Source organism: Struthio camelus, chromosome 16 (genome assembly GCF_040807025.1).
Source record: "Struthio camelus isolate bStrCam1 chromosome 16, bStrCam1.hap1, whole genome shotgun sequence".
Classification (NCBI taxonomy): Eukaryota; Metazoa; Chordata; class Aves; order Struthioniformes; family Struthionidae; genus Struthio; species Struthio camelus.
In genome coordinates this window covers 15,528,052-15,540,460 of record NC_090957.1, presented here as the reverse complement: position 1 = coordinate 15,540,460, position 12,409 = coordinate 15,528,052, and the positions used below count along the sequence as shown (strand labels likewise).

The following is a 12,409-nucleotide window of genomic DNA, read 5'->3' as shown; positions in this document are numbered from 1 at the left end:
TTTGGGCAGGGAACTCGAGTTCGCGCCGCCCGCCGGCGCCGCGCTGCCCGCAGCCAAGATGGCAGCGGCCGCGCCTGCCGCCGGCGCCGCGCTGCCCGCAGCCAAGATGGCAGCGGCCGCAGCCGGCGGCCGGCGCTGCCCGCGGGGCCGGGGGTGCTGCGCGCTGCTGCCGCCGCCGCCGCTGCTGCTGGCGCTGGCGCTGGCGCTGGCGGGGCGGGCGGCGGCGGCGCTGCCGGCGGGCGGCATGCTGTACCCGCGGGAGACGCCGACCCGCGAGCTGAAGGAGCTCGGCGGCCTCTGGAGCTTCCGCGCCGACTTCTCGGCGGACAGGGCGGCCGGCTTCGCGCAGCGCTGGTACCGGCGGCCGCTGCGGCAGGTAGGGGCGGTGGGGGCGGCGGGCAGCCCCCTGGCCGGCCTGGCTCTCCCGCCGGTGGGGACTGGCGTTACCGGGTGGGAGGTGGCAGCAGCGAGAAAGTGTCTGAATGAGCGACGGGCGCGTTTAAGTGGGGCAGAAGTCTGGGAGTAGAGTAGGGCACGGGCAGTTACCGGCGGACTAGGTTACGACGGAGGTCGGAGGCCCGCAGAAACGGCCGAAGCTCTGCCGGCCTCCCGCGGCAGCCCCGGCGCTCCGCGCCGTGCAGCGAAGGAAATCCTTGCCTTGGCAGAGCAAACCTTGAGCTCGCAGCACGTTAAATCCGTTCTGGTCAGTCGATTCCACGGGAACTAGACACTGACAAAACAAACTCTAGTGCAATTTTAAAGTGCTTCAAATTAACCCCGTTTGCTAAAAGAAAGAAGTAAGTTAAGTGTTCTGCGTGTGTCCATACGTGTGTCCATATACGTGTGTCCATCACTTCTCTTTTCGCTCCTGGGCCAATTTTGCCACATTGTCGAAGGAGACAAGAGCTCCAGGATACAAAGCTGCTAGAAATTTTGTGAAAATAGATGTGAAAATAAACAGAGGAGAAGGATCCTAGACATGGCCCCCATTAAAGGGAGGGTGGGAAGTGTAAGCTCTACCTGCTTTAGACACCAGAGAATCTTCTTAAAGGAGACCCACGTTATGGGCATCCCAGTATCAGAGGCTAGAAAATCCACTTCACCATCAAAGGTTCTTTGCTTTTAGGCTTTTCTGATGTCTAATAAAGGAGCTGAATTCTCTCTGCAGCGTCAGTACAACTCAGTGCTGAGTCAGCCACGCACATGATGCTCATCCCTGGACACCCAGACTTTCCTAGTTCCACTGTTCACGGAAAGACTTGCTTAAGAAAGGGGAAGTGTTCCAGATGCGAGTTGCTGCAGTGTTCATTTATGCAACATCACAAGCACTGAAGGTGCCAAAAGTTAACAGCTATATTTTGCAATAATATATGGCGACCAAAATGTTATAATGGATTACAACACTGCTGGCATATGATCCTTATGTTTAAAAAAAGCAACTGAATCGACACTGTTGGAAAGCAGGTAAAAAACCCCAGGAAATCTATGTTGCTTTCCGGGAGTGAGAAAGCCAGACCCTTCCTGTGTAAATAGATGCAAAGCCTCCACAGACATTATGGGGTGATCTGGCCCAGAATATCCCCAGGCTCTTGCCACCAGTTCTGCTACAACTTCGAGTGACGAGCAGCACCCCCTGCCAGTGAACTGGCACAGCAACACCAGCGTTACGCTCTAAACAGCTGGAGCTGTGCAAGAGAAACTACGTTTTGTGAGTAGCTTCAGACTGAACAACAATCTGGCCATGTTTTTTCAGTTCTCAGGTTCAAGTGTAAGTGGGACAGCCACGTCAGTAAAACTTCTGTCAAGCTGAACATCTTCTTAAAATTACCTGTTTCCTCCCTTTCTGTGCAATTCCCATCAGACCGGTCCTGTAATCGACATGCCAGTGCCTGCCAGCTTCAACGATATCACCCAAGACCCCAACCTGGAGAACTACATTGGCTGGGTTTGGTATGAAAAAGAGGTGCTGCTTCCTCGCCGTTGGCTTCAGGAGGACCTCAACACCAGAGTGGTGCTCCGCTTCGGTAGTGCCCATTACTACTCCATCGTGGTACGTTGCATCGTGGTACGGCAGTGGTGCAGGCGTTTCCAAGCTCATACCGCACTAAAATCTACCCCGTGGCCTGTTCAGTAAACATGGCTCTGCTTAGGTTTTTTTACCAGGTTGCTGTTCTCTTAACTCTCAGCCATTTTCCTCCTGGCCACTGCCAGTTGCAGCTGCCTGGAACGGAGGAGGGGAGGACTTGAGTCCTTGTCCTTCTGAAGTGAGGAGAATTTGGGACAAGAGCTTGACCATGTTTCCCAGGTCTGTCTTGTGTGATCTGCCAAGGTCGGGACTAGCAACTAAAACATTTTCTTGTTACAGGCCTGGAGGGGACAAGGTGCTGACCTGCCCATAACACTTAGTTTCTCACAGTGATGCTTGCATGTGACCCGGGCCCAGCTCCCAGTAAAGGAAGGGCTGCTGGACTGAGCCCTCAGAATTAAGAGCCCTGAACAAGGTTGAGTGTTAGTGGGAATCCCGACTGCCCTTTGCTGTGCTCCTTCCCTTCTCCCTGCTATGCTTTCCGTGGAAACCTAACCTTGCCTCTTGGACTCACGGGCCTCTTCTCTTGCAGTGGGTCAATGGAGTCCAAGTTGCAGAGCACGAAGGGGGCCACCTCCCTTTTGAAGCAGATATAAGCAGTGTTGTCCAGGGCAGCCCAGGGATTCCCTGCCGCATCACTGTCGCGATCAACAACACTCTGACACCCCACACACTGCCTCCAGGGTCAATTCAGTACATGAATGACATATCAAAGTGAGTTGCTAGAATGCTGTACCGCTGATGTTTTCGAAGGGATAGCAGAATGGGAATTTATTCGGCTGCTGTTTCTTAAGAGCCTCCAAGTAATTTACAAAAGAGTGGGTTGTATTTATGACTGTGTTCATCAGTCAAGCAGGGAGGAGTTTAAGCAAGGAGTTCAATGTTATGATAAATCTACACTGAATTATCGCATCTATTTTATACACGGGGAACTGAAATTAAGTGATTTGCCAAGCTGAGTCGGTGGCAGATTAAGACACTTGAATTTACCTGGAACTGCAGGTATCTGCTACTCTGAAGGATTCATCAGCCCTGTTCAGTGCATTAGATGTTCATTAACTGGTAATCACCATAGCATCAGTAGCACTGCTAAAGGATAAATCCATCCTGTTGTGAAGACTATTTTGCCAGCACGTTGCTAGCATCCGTATACTGCCTTCAGTTCTTGTGTAATGGAACATAATGTCTCCTGTCTTGCTCCCTCAGGTACCCCAAGAACTATTTTGTACAGAACATCAGGTTTGATTTCTTTAACTATGCTGGAATCCATCGCCCGGTCGTGCTTTACACCACTCCTTCTGTCTACATAGATGATATTACTGTGACAACTACTTCATCAGAGAGCGCTGGTAGGTCCAGAACAATTACAGCAGCTATCTCAGGCTCCAAAATGGAGATGACAAGAGCAGTAGAGAAAATTTCCTGCAAAGGACTTTTCAGTCAGATTGAATTTGTCTTGTAGCAGCTTTCTCTTTTAGCCTCAGCTGCTGTATTGCGCAGCTTAGCAGTTTTAAGAATACAGTAAAGATTTCCAAAGTAGTGGGAAAAAGTAGAAGCTCTGGAAAGACACTACAGTTATGTGAAAGGATGTTCAGATGCTTCTGGAAGTAGAATTTCCCACTATGGACAGTCCTCTTGCCACTTAAAGCAGGATTATCTCTAAGTAACAGAATTATGTGACATGCAAATCCTCCTGGAAACTTCTGGGCCTCAGGACAGACAGGTCATTCTTCATACAAACAATCTGTGCCTCTCTACTGTTGCTGTACTTCTCCCTTCCTTTTTAATGCTGCTGTATGTGAAGACCCTGCAAGCTTTTAAGCATTTGTTTTTCCTTCATACCAGTTTCTGACCCTCTCTTGTTGTCTTTGAACTAGCCATAGTGCAGTATCAGGTATCAGTAGTCGGCAGCGCACTCTACTCCTTGTCCCTGAGTTTACGTGATCAAGAGGGAAAAGTGGTTGCTACAGGTGATGGGCCAGATGGAGAGTTAAAAGTCCTGGATCCAAATCTTTGGTGGCCTTATCTGATGCATGAGAACCCTGGATACCGCTATTCTTTAGAGGTAACAATGACATTTCTCCCTTTGTGTGCATTTCCTCTCATTGTCCTAATAGAGATTAGGAACTGCCAGATGGCCCACCTTCCTTCCTCTCCTTCTCCCACGGATCCTGTTCACATGACCAGAATGGCATTGCTGATCATGCTGTAATCAGATCAAGCTTTGCCAGCTTCCCTGTGTGCTGAACTGAAAGGTCCATCAGGGAGAAGAAGAGGGGGGGTCATGCATGGGTACACGCAGGCATGCACGCACACGCTCTATCAGATGCTTACCTGTCACGTTTAGGGCCTGATCCATCTCTTGCAGAAGGACTGGTTGAGGCAATACGTGGGAAGAGATAGCACAAAAGCTGAGGGTAGAGCCTCTGAGGAGCCCGCTGCTAATCTCTTTCACATACTCTGCCATGCAGTGAGCTTTCTTCCCACTCTGTGCAAGACAAGGATTCAGCTTCAATAGTGCAAGCCTGCAGAACTGTTGTGCGAGTCAAGCTTGAACAATGATGCTTAGATGCAGAAATTAGGGCAGATCACCTGCTGTGAGTCTGCAAAGGCTCAGGTTCACATTGCCTGTGAGTAGGCGACTTCTCAGTTGGCTGGTATCAAGGTGCAGGGGAGAAGAGGAGGTGTCACCTCTGCCTGGCCAGCAGTGATGAAAGGGCCAGTGAGAAAGGTGAAGAGAGACGGGGGCTCTTGGGATGAACAAGTCGCAGAAGGGTTGTCCAGCCCTCATTCCTTACCCTTCAATCTCCCCAGCTTGGGTTTCTACTTTCTGTACCTATTCTTGCTCCTTCCCTAAGGAGTTACATGGGGACAAGAAGCAGCAAGGTGGCCGAGGCAGGGCCGGGAAATGGCCGGAAGGTCAGGGCAGCCCTTAGGAGCGAGCCCGAGGGAGGCCGAGGCGTCCTCCGGGCTCGCACAGGCCACCAACGCCGCCGCCCGCGTTTCCCTTGGGGACGCAGGTAAAACTGCAGGCGCAGGCGAACGGGGCGCTGCTGGAGGACGTCTACACGCTCCCGGTCGGCATCCGCACCGTGCACGTCACCAGCACGCAGTTCCTCATCAACGGGAAGCCCTTCTACTTCCACGGCGTCAACAAGCACGAAGACGCGGACGTGAGTGCGCGGCGGCGCCCGCTCTTGCCTCCCCTCTCCCTCCCCCGGGGGCGGCTTCATCGCACCCTTCTCCCAGGCTGGGAGCTGCCACTGGGGCCCAGGGGCGTTAGGTGGACACCCGGCTCAGGGAAGCCCCGCGGCAGCGGCATCGCCCCCTCAGGGCGTGTGGGCGAGCCCCAGGGGTGTTGGCAGAGGAGCCGCCGCCTCCCCGCCATGGCTTCCAGTCAGGAGCCGCTCCAGGAAACGTGGCGCTGCGGCCAGGAGAGGCCGCTGGCGCTGAGGTCTGAGCCCGCCGAGCGGCAAGGTCCGACCCGGTGACAGGGAGGCCTCAGCCCCGGGGCGGCTGGGCAGAGCCACCCCTTCCCTCCCTCCCGCCGTGGCCGCCTCCGCGCCAGCGCTCACCTCAGCGGCGGCGCCGCCGCCGGGCGTGCCCAGGGCGGGAGAGCCGCGGGGCGCCGGCTCCGCACGGCCCGAGTCCACCACAAAATGGCTGACGCGGCCCCTGCGGTAGCTGGGCCGCTGGGCCGCGGCCCGCTTCCCCGCCGGGGTGGTTCGAGGCGTATGCGGCCACGTACCGGACCTCGATGCCCAGAAAGACAAACAAATGCTGCGCGTAGCGTTGCTAAGGCTGGAAAGGGCGCACTGGAAAGGCTCTGGGGGCGAGCGGGAAGAGGTGGTTTCCAGCTAACGCATGGTGGAAAGAAGCCCAAACCCTGTGGCTTGCAGGGGGCTTGGCGACCTCGTGCGGGTGCAGTGGGGTGCCACGGCCTTCTTCCCTCCCCAGATCCGTGGCAAAGGACTAGACTGGCCCTTGGTCGTGAAGGACTTCAACCTGCTGCGCTGGCTGGGGGCAAATTCCTTCCGCACCAGCCACTACCCCTACGCCGAGGAGATCATGGATCTGTGCGATGCCTACGGCATCGTGGTGATCGACGAGTGCCCCGGAGTGGGGATTAAAACTGCGTAAGCAATTGCTGGAAAGGCCCTTCCCCACCTTTCTGTAGTCCCAAGAGCTCCTTCAAATGATGCTTTCTGTCCTGGTAACACCCACGGCTTCCCTCCCTCCCTCCCTCCCGTCCTGGGGCTCGCCTCGGCCTGATAGTGGAAGTACTTTGCTCTATTTAGAAATCAGCCTGTTGCGTTTCAAAGCCTCTCCGAATGCGACTAGTGAGATTGAGCAACCAGAGGGCGTTTTTGCCACGTGTTCATGGCTTCGTCCAGTCTAAGTTGGTTAATGAGCCCAGACCATGGCCCTGAACTGCACAGTAGGCTTTGGAGAAATAGGGCAGAAGCCTCGTTTTTGTGTCACCTGCAACAAGGCTTGGTTGTGCCTAGAAGCCCCTGATACTCTCAAGTCACCGCAAAGACAGGCTAAGGGAATGAATTTTTTTTTTTTTTTTTAACTACTAATATAGTGACCTGATCTCATTTCCTTTTAAGTGAGAGCTTTGGGAACAAGTCACTGCAACATCATCTTCTTGTGATGGAGGAGCTGGTCCGCAGGGATAAGAACAGGCCTTCAGTCGTGATGTGGTCAGTGGCCAACGAGCCGGCTTCACAGCTGCCCCCAGCAGCTTATTACTTCAAGTAAGTGCGTATGCTTGCACACAGCGATGAGACATGAGTCTTTGCAGATAATGTATCATCTTTCTTTGGGGTAGTACAAAGAAGTAGTAAAAAGAAGGCAAGCAACTTTTGGGAACCCTGAAAAAGTACCCACAGATACAAACTAAAAGTGCAACTGCTGCATATGTGGAACGTAGCTTGAGTTCAGAACTCCACTCTGTTCTCAAATGGTTATTTTTGAACCAGTAAAGCGCTGCAGACTTACCAAGAATCTGTTTGGTGTGAGCATTTCTTCTTGCTAAGGGTCAAGGAAAAGCAGACCTCATAGGAACTGCTCATTCCTTGCTGGCTAAGGAAGTTGAGTGCTTAAATTCTGAGTTTGCTTACGTCTGAGAATTACAGCTAGTGACACTCAAAAGCCACTGCTTGAAGTCCCTGCAGACCCTTTGGTTTTATTTTTAAAGAGATTTAAGCTTTGGCTAGCTAATAGTAATCTCTATAAAATTGGGGTAGCAGACTGTCCCAGGTAGCTGTAGGTGAATTAAGAGCTAACTCTGAATTTTCATTCTTCAGAATCATCCACCCTACTTGAATGTTGAGGTGGAAATAGAACTTGATGCTCCTGTTCTCTCTCGTCTCCCTCATTCTCTAACTTCAGAGCGCTGGCTCTAGCAGACAAATTAACGTGCCTTTGTTTGAAAAAAAAAAAAAAAAAAAAGAGCAGAAATATATCAGTTTGACTAGCAATCAATCAACTTTGTGATGGATAAAGGTCTTACTGACATATTTTTACTCCTACAGGGATGGCTAGAATTGCACGCAGCCAAAAGGAGTTGATCACGGCAGGTCACTGAATATTTGCTTTAAAAATACTGTCTGTAAAATCACAAGCGGCTCTAAATGCCTGAGGGGGTAGAAGGACAGGGAGACTGAGGAAACAGGGTAGCATTTGGCCAAGCTGTTTCTCCTTGCTGTTGTTGAACTCTTGTTTTACTCTTTGCAAACAGGACAGTGATAGCTCACACCAAAGCTCTTGATCCCTCCAGACCAGTAACCTTTGTGACAGATGCTAATTACGCTCTTGATCATGGTGTAAGTTTAACTTGTCTTCTAGCTTTCTTTTTTATCCATAAAACAATTGACAAGATGACATTTAATGCAAGTTCCTTTCCCTCACCTCCCCATATTTACAGTAGATAAGAGGCAGAAGAAAACTCGCATGTCAAGTACAAAGCACCTTCTCCTGTAGTTGTAGTCTGGCAAACATCTGTAAAAGAGAAGAAAGTTGCCTGTCTTGAGTGAAGTATGCAGGATCAGCCCCACTGGATTCTAGTAATATTGCCATGCTTTGTTATTCTATTGTTTGTGTTTATTAATGCGCAGGCCTTTCACTTGCAATTAAACTAAAGCTTAAAACCCTCTTTAGAATGCTAACAGCCCTCATGGAAGTCTAAGAAGGAAGCTTTGCCTTAATTCCTTTAAACTGCTCTAGATCATCTTTAGCAGGTATCTGTTAGGTTCAGTAATCTTAAAACCTCTTCTAGCCTGAGTTCAGCTTCATAATGAAAGTTCTGCAGCTGTGTAATTAGCCCAACAGCAGCTTTTTTGGCTGGCTGTTCTTTAAAACTGTCCATAGCATGAACCAAAAAATCTTTAACACACCTCAGAATTTGTCTTCCAGGTAGTTCCTATGTAACCTTTAATTTTCAAGTTGGTTTTGTAACACTTTGTTATCACGGTGCAACAAATATCCTTTTACAGACTTGCCTGCTAAGTTACATGTACATGGTGCTACCACAGGTACCAGGATATACTTCATGTTTCTCTTGAGCTGTCCTACAGGAATGGCCTTTTTGTAGCTCTGGGAGGTCCCCTTTTCAAGGAGGGGAAAACTTGATGACCTTAATTTTGAAGGCATCATCCAGCAGGGATCTGCTCTTGGACATTACTGTTGCTTCATGCATATATACACAGACTCTGACATCCCATTCCCAGTACCATGTGACTAACCCAAGGAGACACGGTGCGGGGAGGAGAGGAAAATAAATAAAAAAACCCACCACACACAAAAAATAGGTCTTACACACTGATGTGATATTAGAACTTTTTTCTTTTATTACAAAACCATGTTAAGAGAACATTGAACAAGTTACATATAACATCACTTTGTCTTCAGTGGGCTTCATGCCCTTTATCATACTGTCCATGTGGCAGAAATGGCATACAACTTGCAGAATGCTTAGTCTTGTATTGCACCACTGATGCACAAATTTATTTGCTAGTCAAAATATTTGAGCACTAACTTGATCACCACATTCCAATGCTCAGAAAGTATGCCTACATGTACCAGCAAGCCAGAGACATCTTGGAAACCTCAAACTTCTAACGAACCTGAGGCTGAAATGGGTTGATCTTATTTAATTCTTTGCTGTGTCTTCCTAAGTATGTAAGAAAATGTCAAATTGACATGCCATTGCCTTGTTAATTTTATCCTGCTTTTTTCTGGAAAAGGAGTTACTTTGGGAGGGCCTGAGTTGCAAGGAAAAAGGCTTCATTCTAGGGGTAATAAAACTGCATTCCTTGAAATGAACCAAAAGGAAGATTTAGCTTTAGGAATGGAGGTTGCCTACTTTGAACTCTGTGACAAAACACTCCCACCTTGTGTTTTGTAGGCTCCTTATGTGGATGTAATCTGTGTAAATAGTTACTTCTCGTGGTATCATGACCCAGGCCATCTGGAGGTTATTCCACTACAACTCATGACACAGTTTGAGAACTGGTATAAAACCTACCAAAAACCCATTATCCAGAGTGAATATGGAGCAGATTCAATTCCTGGACTTCACAATGTAAGTGTTAGAAGTGCACTAGATGAAAAAGCACTGTTCTTAAGTAGCCCAACTCATTGGTACCAATCTCCTCTAATTAAGTTTTGCTGACCCTTTAATTCTGAGATGTATTAGATATAAGTGTCCAAAAGACTCTAGGACTGTAATCCTGCTCCACTGAAGTCAATGAGCTTTGCCACTGACTCTAACAAAGGTAAGAGAAGTTTTTGGCTTTGAGCAAGAGCACTGAGCGTTTTGCAAGGTGCTGTTTAAGTTCTCATGCACAGGAGGTAGAAATCCCTGTTGCAACTTTTGAAGCTGAAACTACCCTCTCCTAAATTTTGCCCTAGACATTTGGTTTTTGACACTTGCCAACTCCTGGTATTAGCTCCACTCATACTGTGTAAAACATACCTAATAACGCTTTTGTACTTGGGTCCTAAACTGCAATGCACCTTTTACAATGAATCATTTTGACAGTCAAGCTACAGCTAGTTGTTAATTTATACTTAATGTGGTTAAACCTCTAGAAGAGGCATTGTGAAATCTTCTGTGCTTTGGCATTTGTAGAAAATGCCTAGTAAGAAGATAAGACACTGGGAACAAGACGTTCTTTTCACAATACAGTCCTGGATAGCAGAAGGTAGCGCTCCTAAGCTTATCATGAGAAAGCACCCTTACCAATCAAAACCGTGTATTTCTGCCCAACAAAGAGTACAGCTGGCATAATGTTTGTAGTTTGCCTGTGTTTCCCCCTGCACTTTCATTAGGTGCTAATTGTCACTGAATGGCCACTCTTAATGCAGTTGCAATGAAGAGACCAAGCAATTGAAAAGCTTGTCTTCAGGTAATGAGTCTCCTGTAAATGGAAAGTTAACATAGGGAGCCTTTGCTGAGATACACTGTCACCTCCATTCAAGCCCATCTTTTTTCCTGGCTATAGGATCCACCTCTTATGTTCAGCGAGGAGTATCAGAAAGCTATGCTAAAACAGTACCATTCCGTATTTGACAAAAAAAGGAAGGAGTATGTGATTGGGGAGCTCATCTGGAATTTTGCTGATTTCATGACTAATCAAGGTAGGCTTATTTATATTTCAAACAACTCTCCATCTTCCCTGTGACTTTAAATGGCTTATCTCATAAGCCTGCTGTAGGGCAGGGCAAAGGGACCCTCTGCTTTCCAAGACAGAGCATAGCTGGTTTCTGTGACAAAGTCCAACATGACCAGAGCCAAGAGGAAAGGTTCTGCCTGTACATGCATCCTCTTTCTCCAGCTTGAGCTCTCAGGTGTCCCTTCTGCAAAGATGCTATCCCAGAACATGAAACCGTGCAATAGGGCAGAATGCAAGGAAAGTTCGTGAGCAGACCCAGATCACTCGTCTCTTGGCAATCCTTAATCCAGAGCTTCAGTTAGCTTTTAGGAAAGCATCTCACTTGCTCCATAGTTCACCTACAATTGCCCTTAATAACAGAGCACCTTAAATAAGGTATTGTGAAATTGGCATAGAGCTTCAGCAGCACAGGACCAGATGCAGAAGGGCAGGCAACGGTCTTACCATGACACTCAATCCACTGTTAATGAATAAGTGCGTTCACAAAGCATGAGGCATTACTTAATCTACAGTGCAGACAGTCACCTAGAAATTAGGTTACTGCAACTCAGAAGGAGACCTAGTAAGGAACAAGGAATGCATATGCCACCTACAGCGAGTTAGGGCAGTAAACAGTCAGTGTTAATTTCAAGCAGGCAAACTCCATTAAAAATAATCTATAGAGCACCAACACAGGTATTAGAAAGGTAGGTCATCATAGAGAAGCAGTCAGAAAAGTAATATTAATTTCAAATAGCAGGATGGAAAAAAAATGTAGACAAGTTTACATAAATGCAGTTCCAGTCTCTCAACCTGCTGCAGTTATCTTTTCTGATTTCCAGTGAAGACTAAAATAGGCAAAAAGGGTACCGATGCCACTAAAGGATAATACAGCCAGAGGGAGGGGTTAATAACTGACATTTTCACCCTCAAATTACAATGCGGAACTAATGGCAGAAGGAACTTCTGCTGTAGAGAGACTATGATTCAGTTCATGGGTATACTTGAATTAACTGCCATTGACTTATTGGTTGTAAATGCAATGTATTGCATTTATATTGCTCAGTTACATCAGTTAAAATTTTGCCAAGATGATGCAAGTTACATTTGCCAAGTTCCATGTTGTACCTGACTTTCTTGCAGAAGGTGCATAGGTCTCTTCCACCTAACTGGATTTAGTTCACACATTGTAACAGTTTACAGTAGGGAATTTAAGAGCATTTTGTATATACTTGCTTTATTTTATAACTTCTCTACAGGGATCACACGTGTGTTGGGGAACAAGAAAGGATTATTTACCCGACAACGACAGCCAAAGTCAGCTGCGTTTGTTCTTAGAGAGAGATACTGGAAGATTGCAAATGAATCAAGCTGTTTTCCTCCTATAATAAAATCACATATCCGCTTTCTGTAATGAAATCGGAAAGTGTAATGGTTGGATTCTATGCTGAACTTGTTCATTAAATTTGTTTGAATAATATTTATGCTTGCTGACTCAAGCCTTGCAAGTTTAATGCAATCTCTAGTCCATCTGAAGTAGCTATCAACTCTGAAACACAAAGCAAGTCAGGAATACTAGTTTCCTATGCCCAGCCATCTCTGTAGGCTTCCTGTTTTCCAGGTAGGAAAATGAACAAAGTTGCAAGGAGCTGAAGTTAAGAGA

At 47.9% G+C, this 12,409-nt stretch overlaps 1 protein-coding gene across 1 annotated transcript; it reads left to right on the top strand.

Moving 5' to 3' along the window:
• Positions 1–43: 43 nt before the first annotated feature.
• Positions 44–12,226, top strand: GUSB (glucuronidase beta). Its single transcript, XM_068910017.1, has 12 exons — positions 44–376; positions 1,862–2,050; positions 2,619–2,800; positions 3,293–3,435; positions 3,964–4,151; positions 5,107–5,259; positions 6,044–6,222; positions 6,700–6,846; positions 7,833–7,917; positions 9,498–9,674; positions 10,597–10,732; positions 12,006–12,226. Exons 1-12 carry the CDS (start codon positions 59–61, stop codon positions 12,158–12,160), a joined length of 2,052 nt encoding a protein of 683 aa, XP_068766118.1. The 5' UTR covers positions 44–58; the 3' UTR covers positions 12,161–12,226.
• The last annotated feature ends 183 nt before the right edge of the window (positions 12,227–12,409 follow it).

What these genes read in the sequence shown, in the direction of transcription:
- GUSB (XM_068910017.1), top strand. Translation starts at nt 59, where the DNA reads ATGGCAGCGGCCGCGCCTGCCGCCGGCGCCGCGCTGCCCGCAGCCAAG. An exon ending in ACCGGCGGCCGCTGCGGCAG is followed by an intron (nt 377 to 1,861) that starts GTAGGGGCGGTG and finishes AATTCCCATCAG; the next exon opens with ACCGGTCCTGTAATCGACAT. An exon ending in ATTACGCTCTTGATCATGGT is followed by an intron (nt 7,918 to 9,497) that starts GTAAGTTTAACT and finishes TGTGTTTTGTAG; the next exon opens with GCTCCTTATGTGGATGTAAT.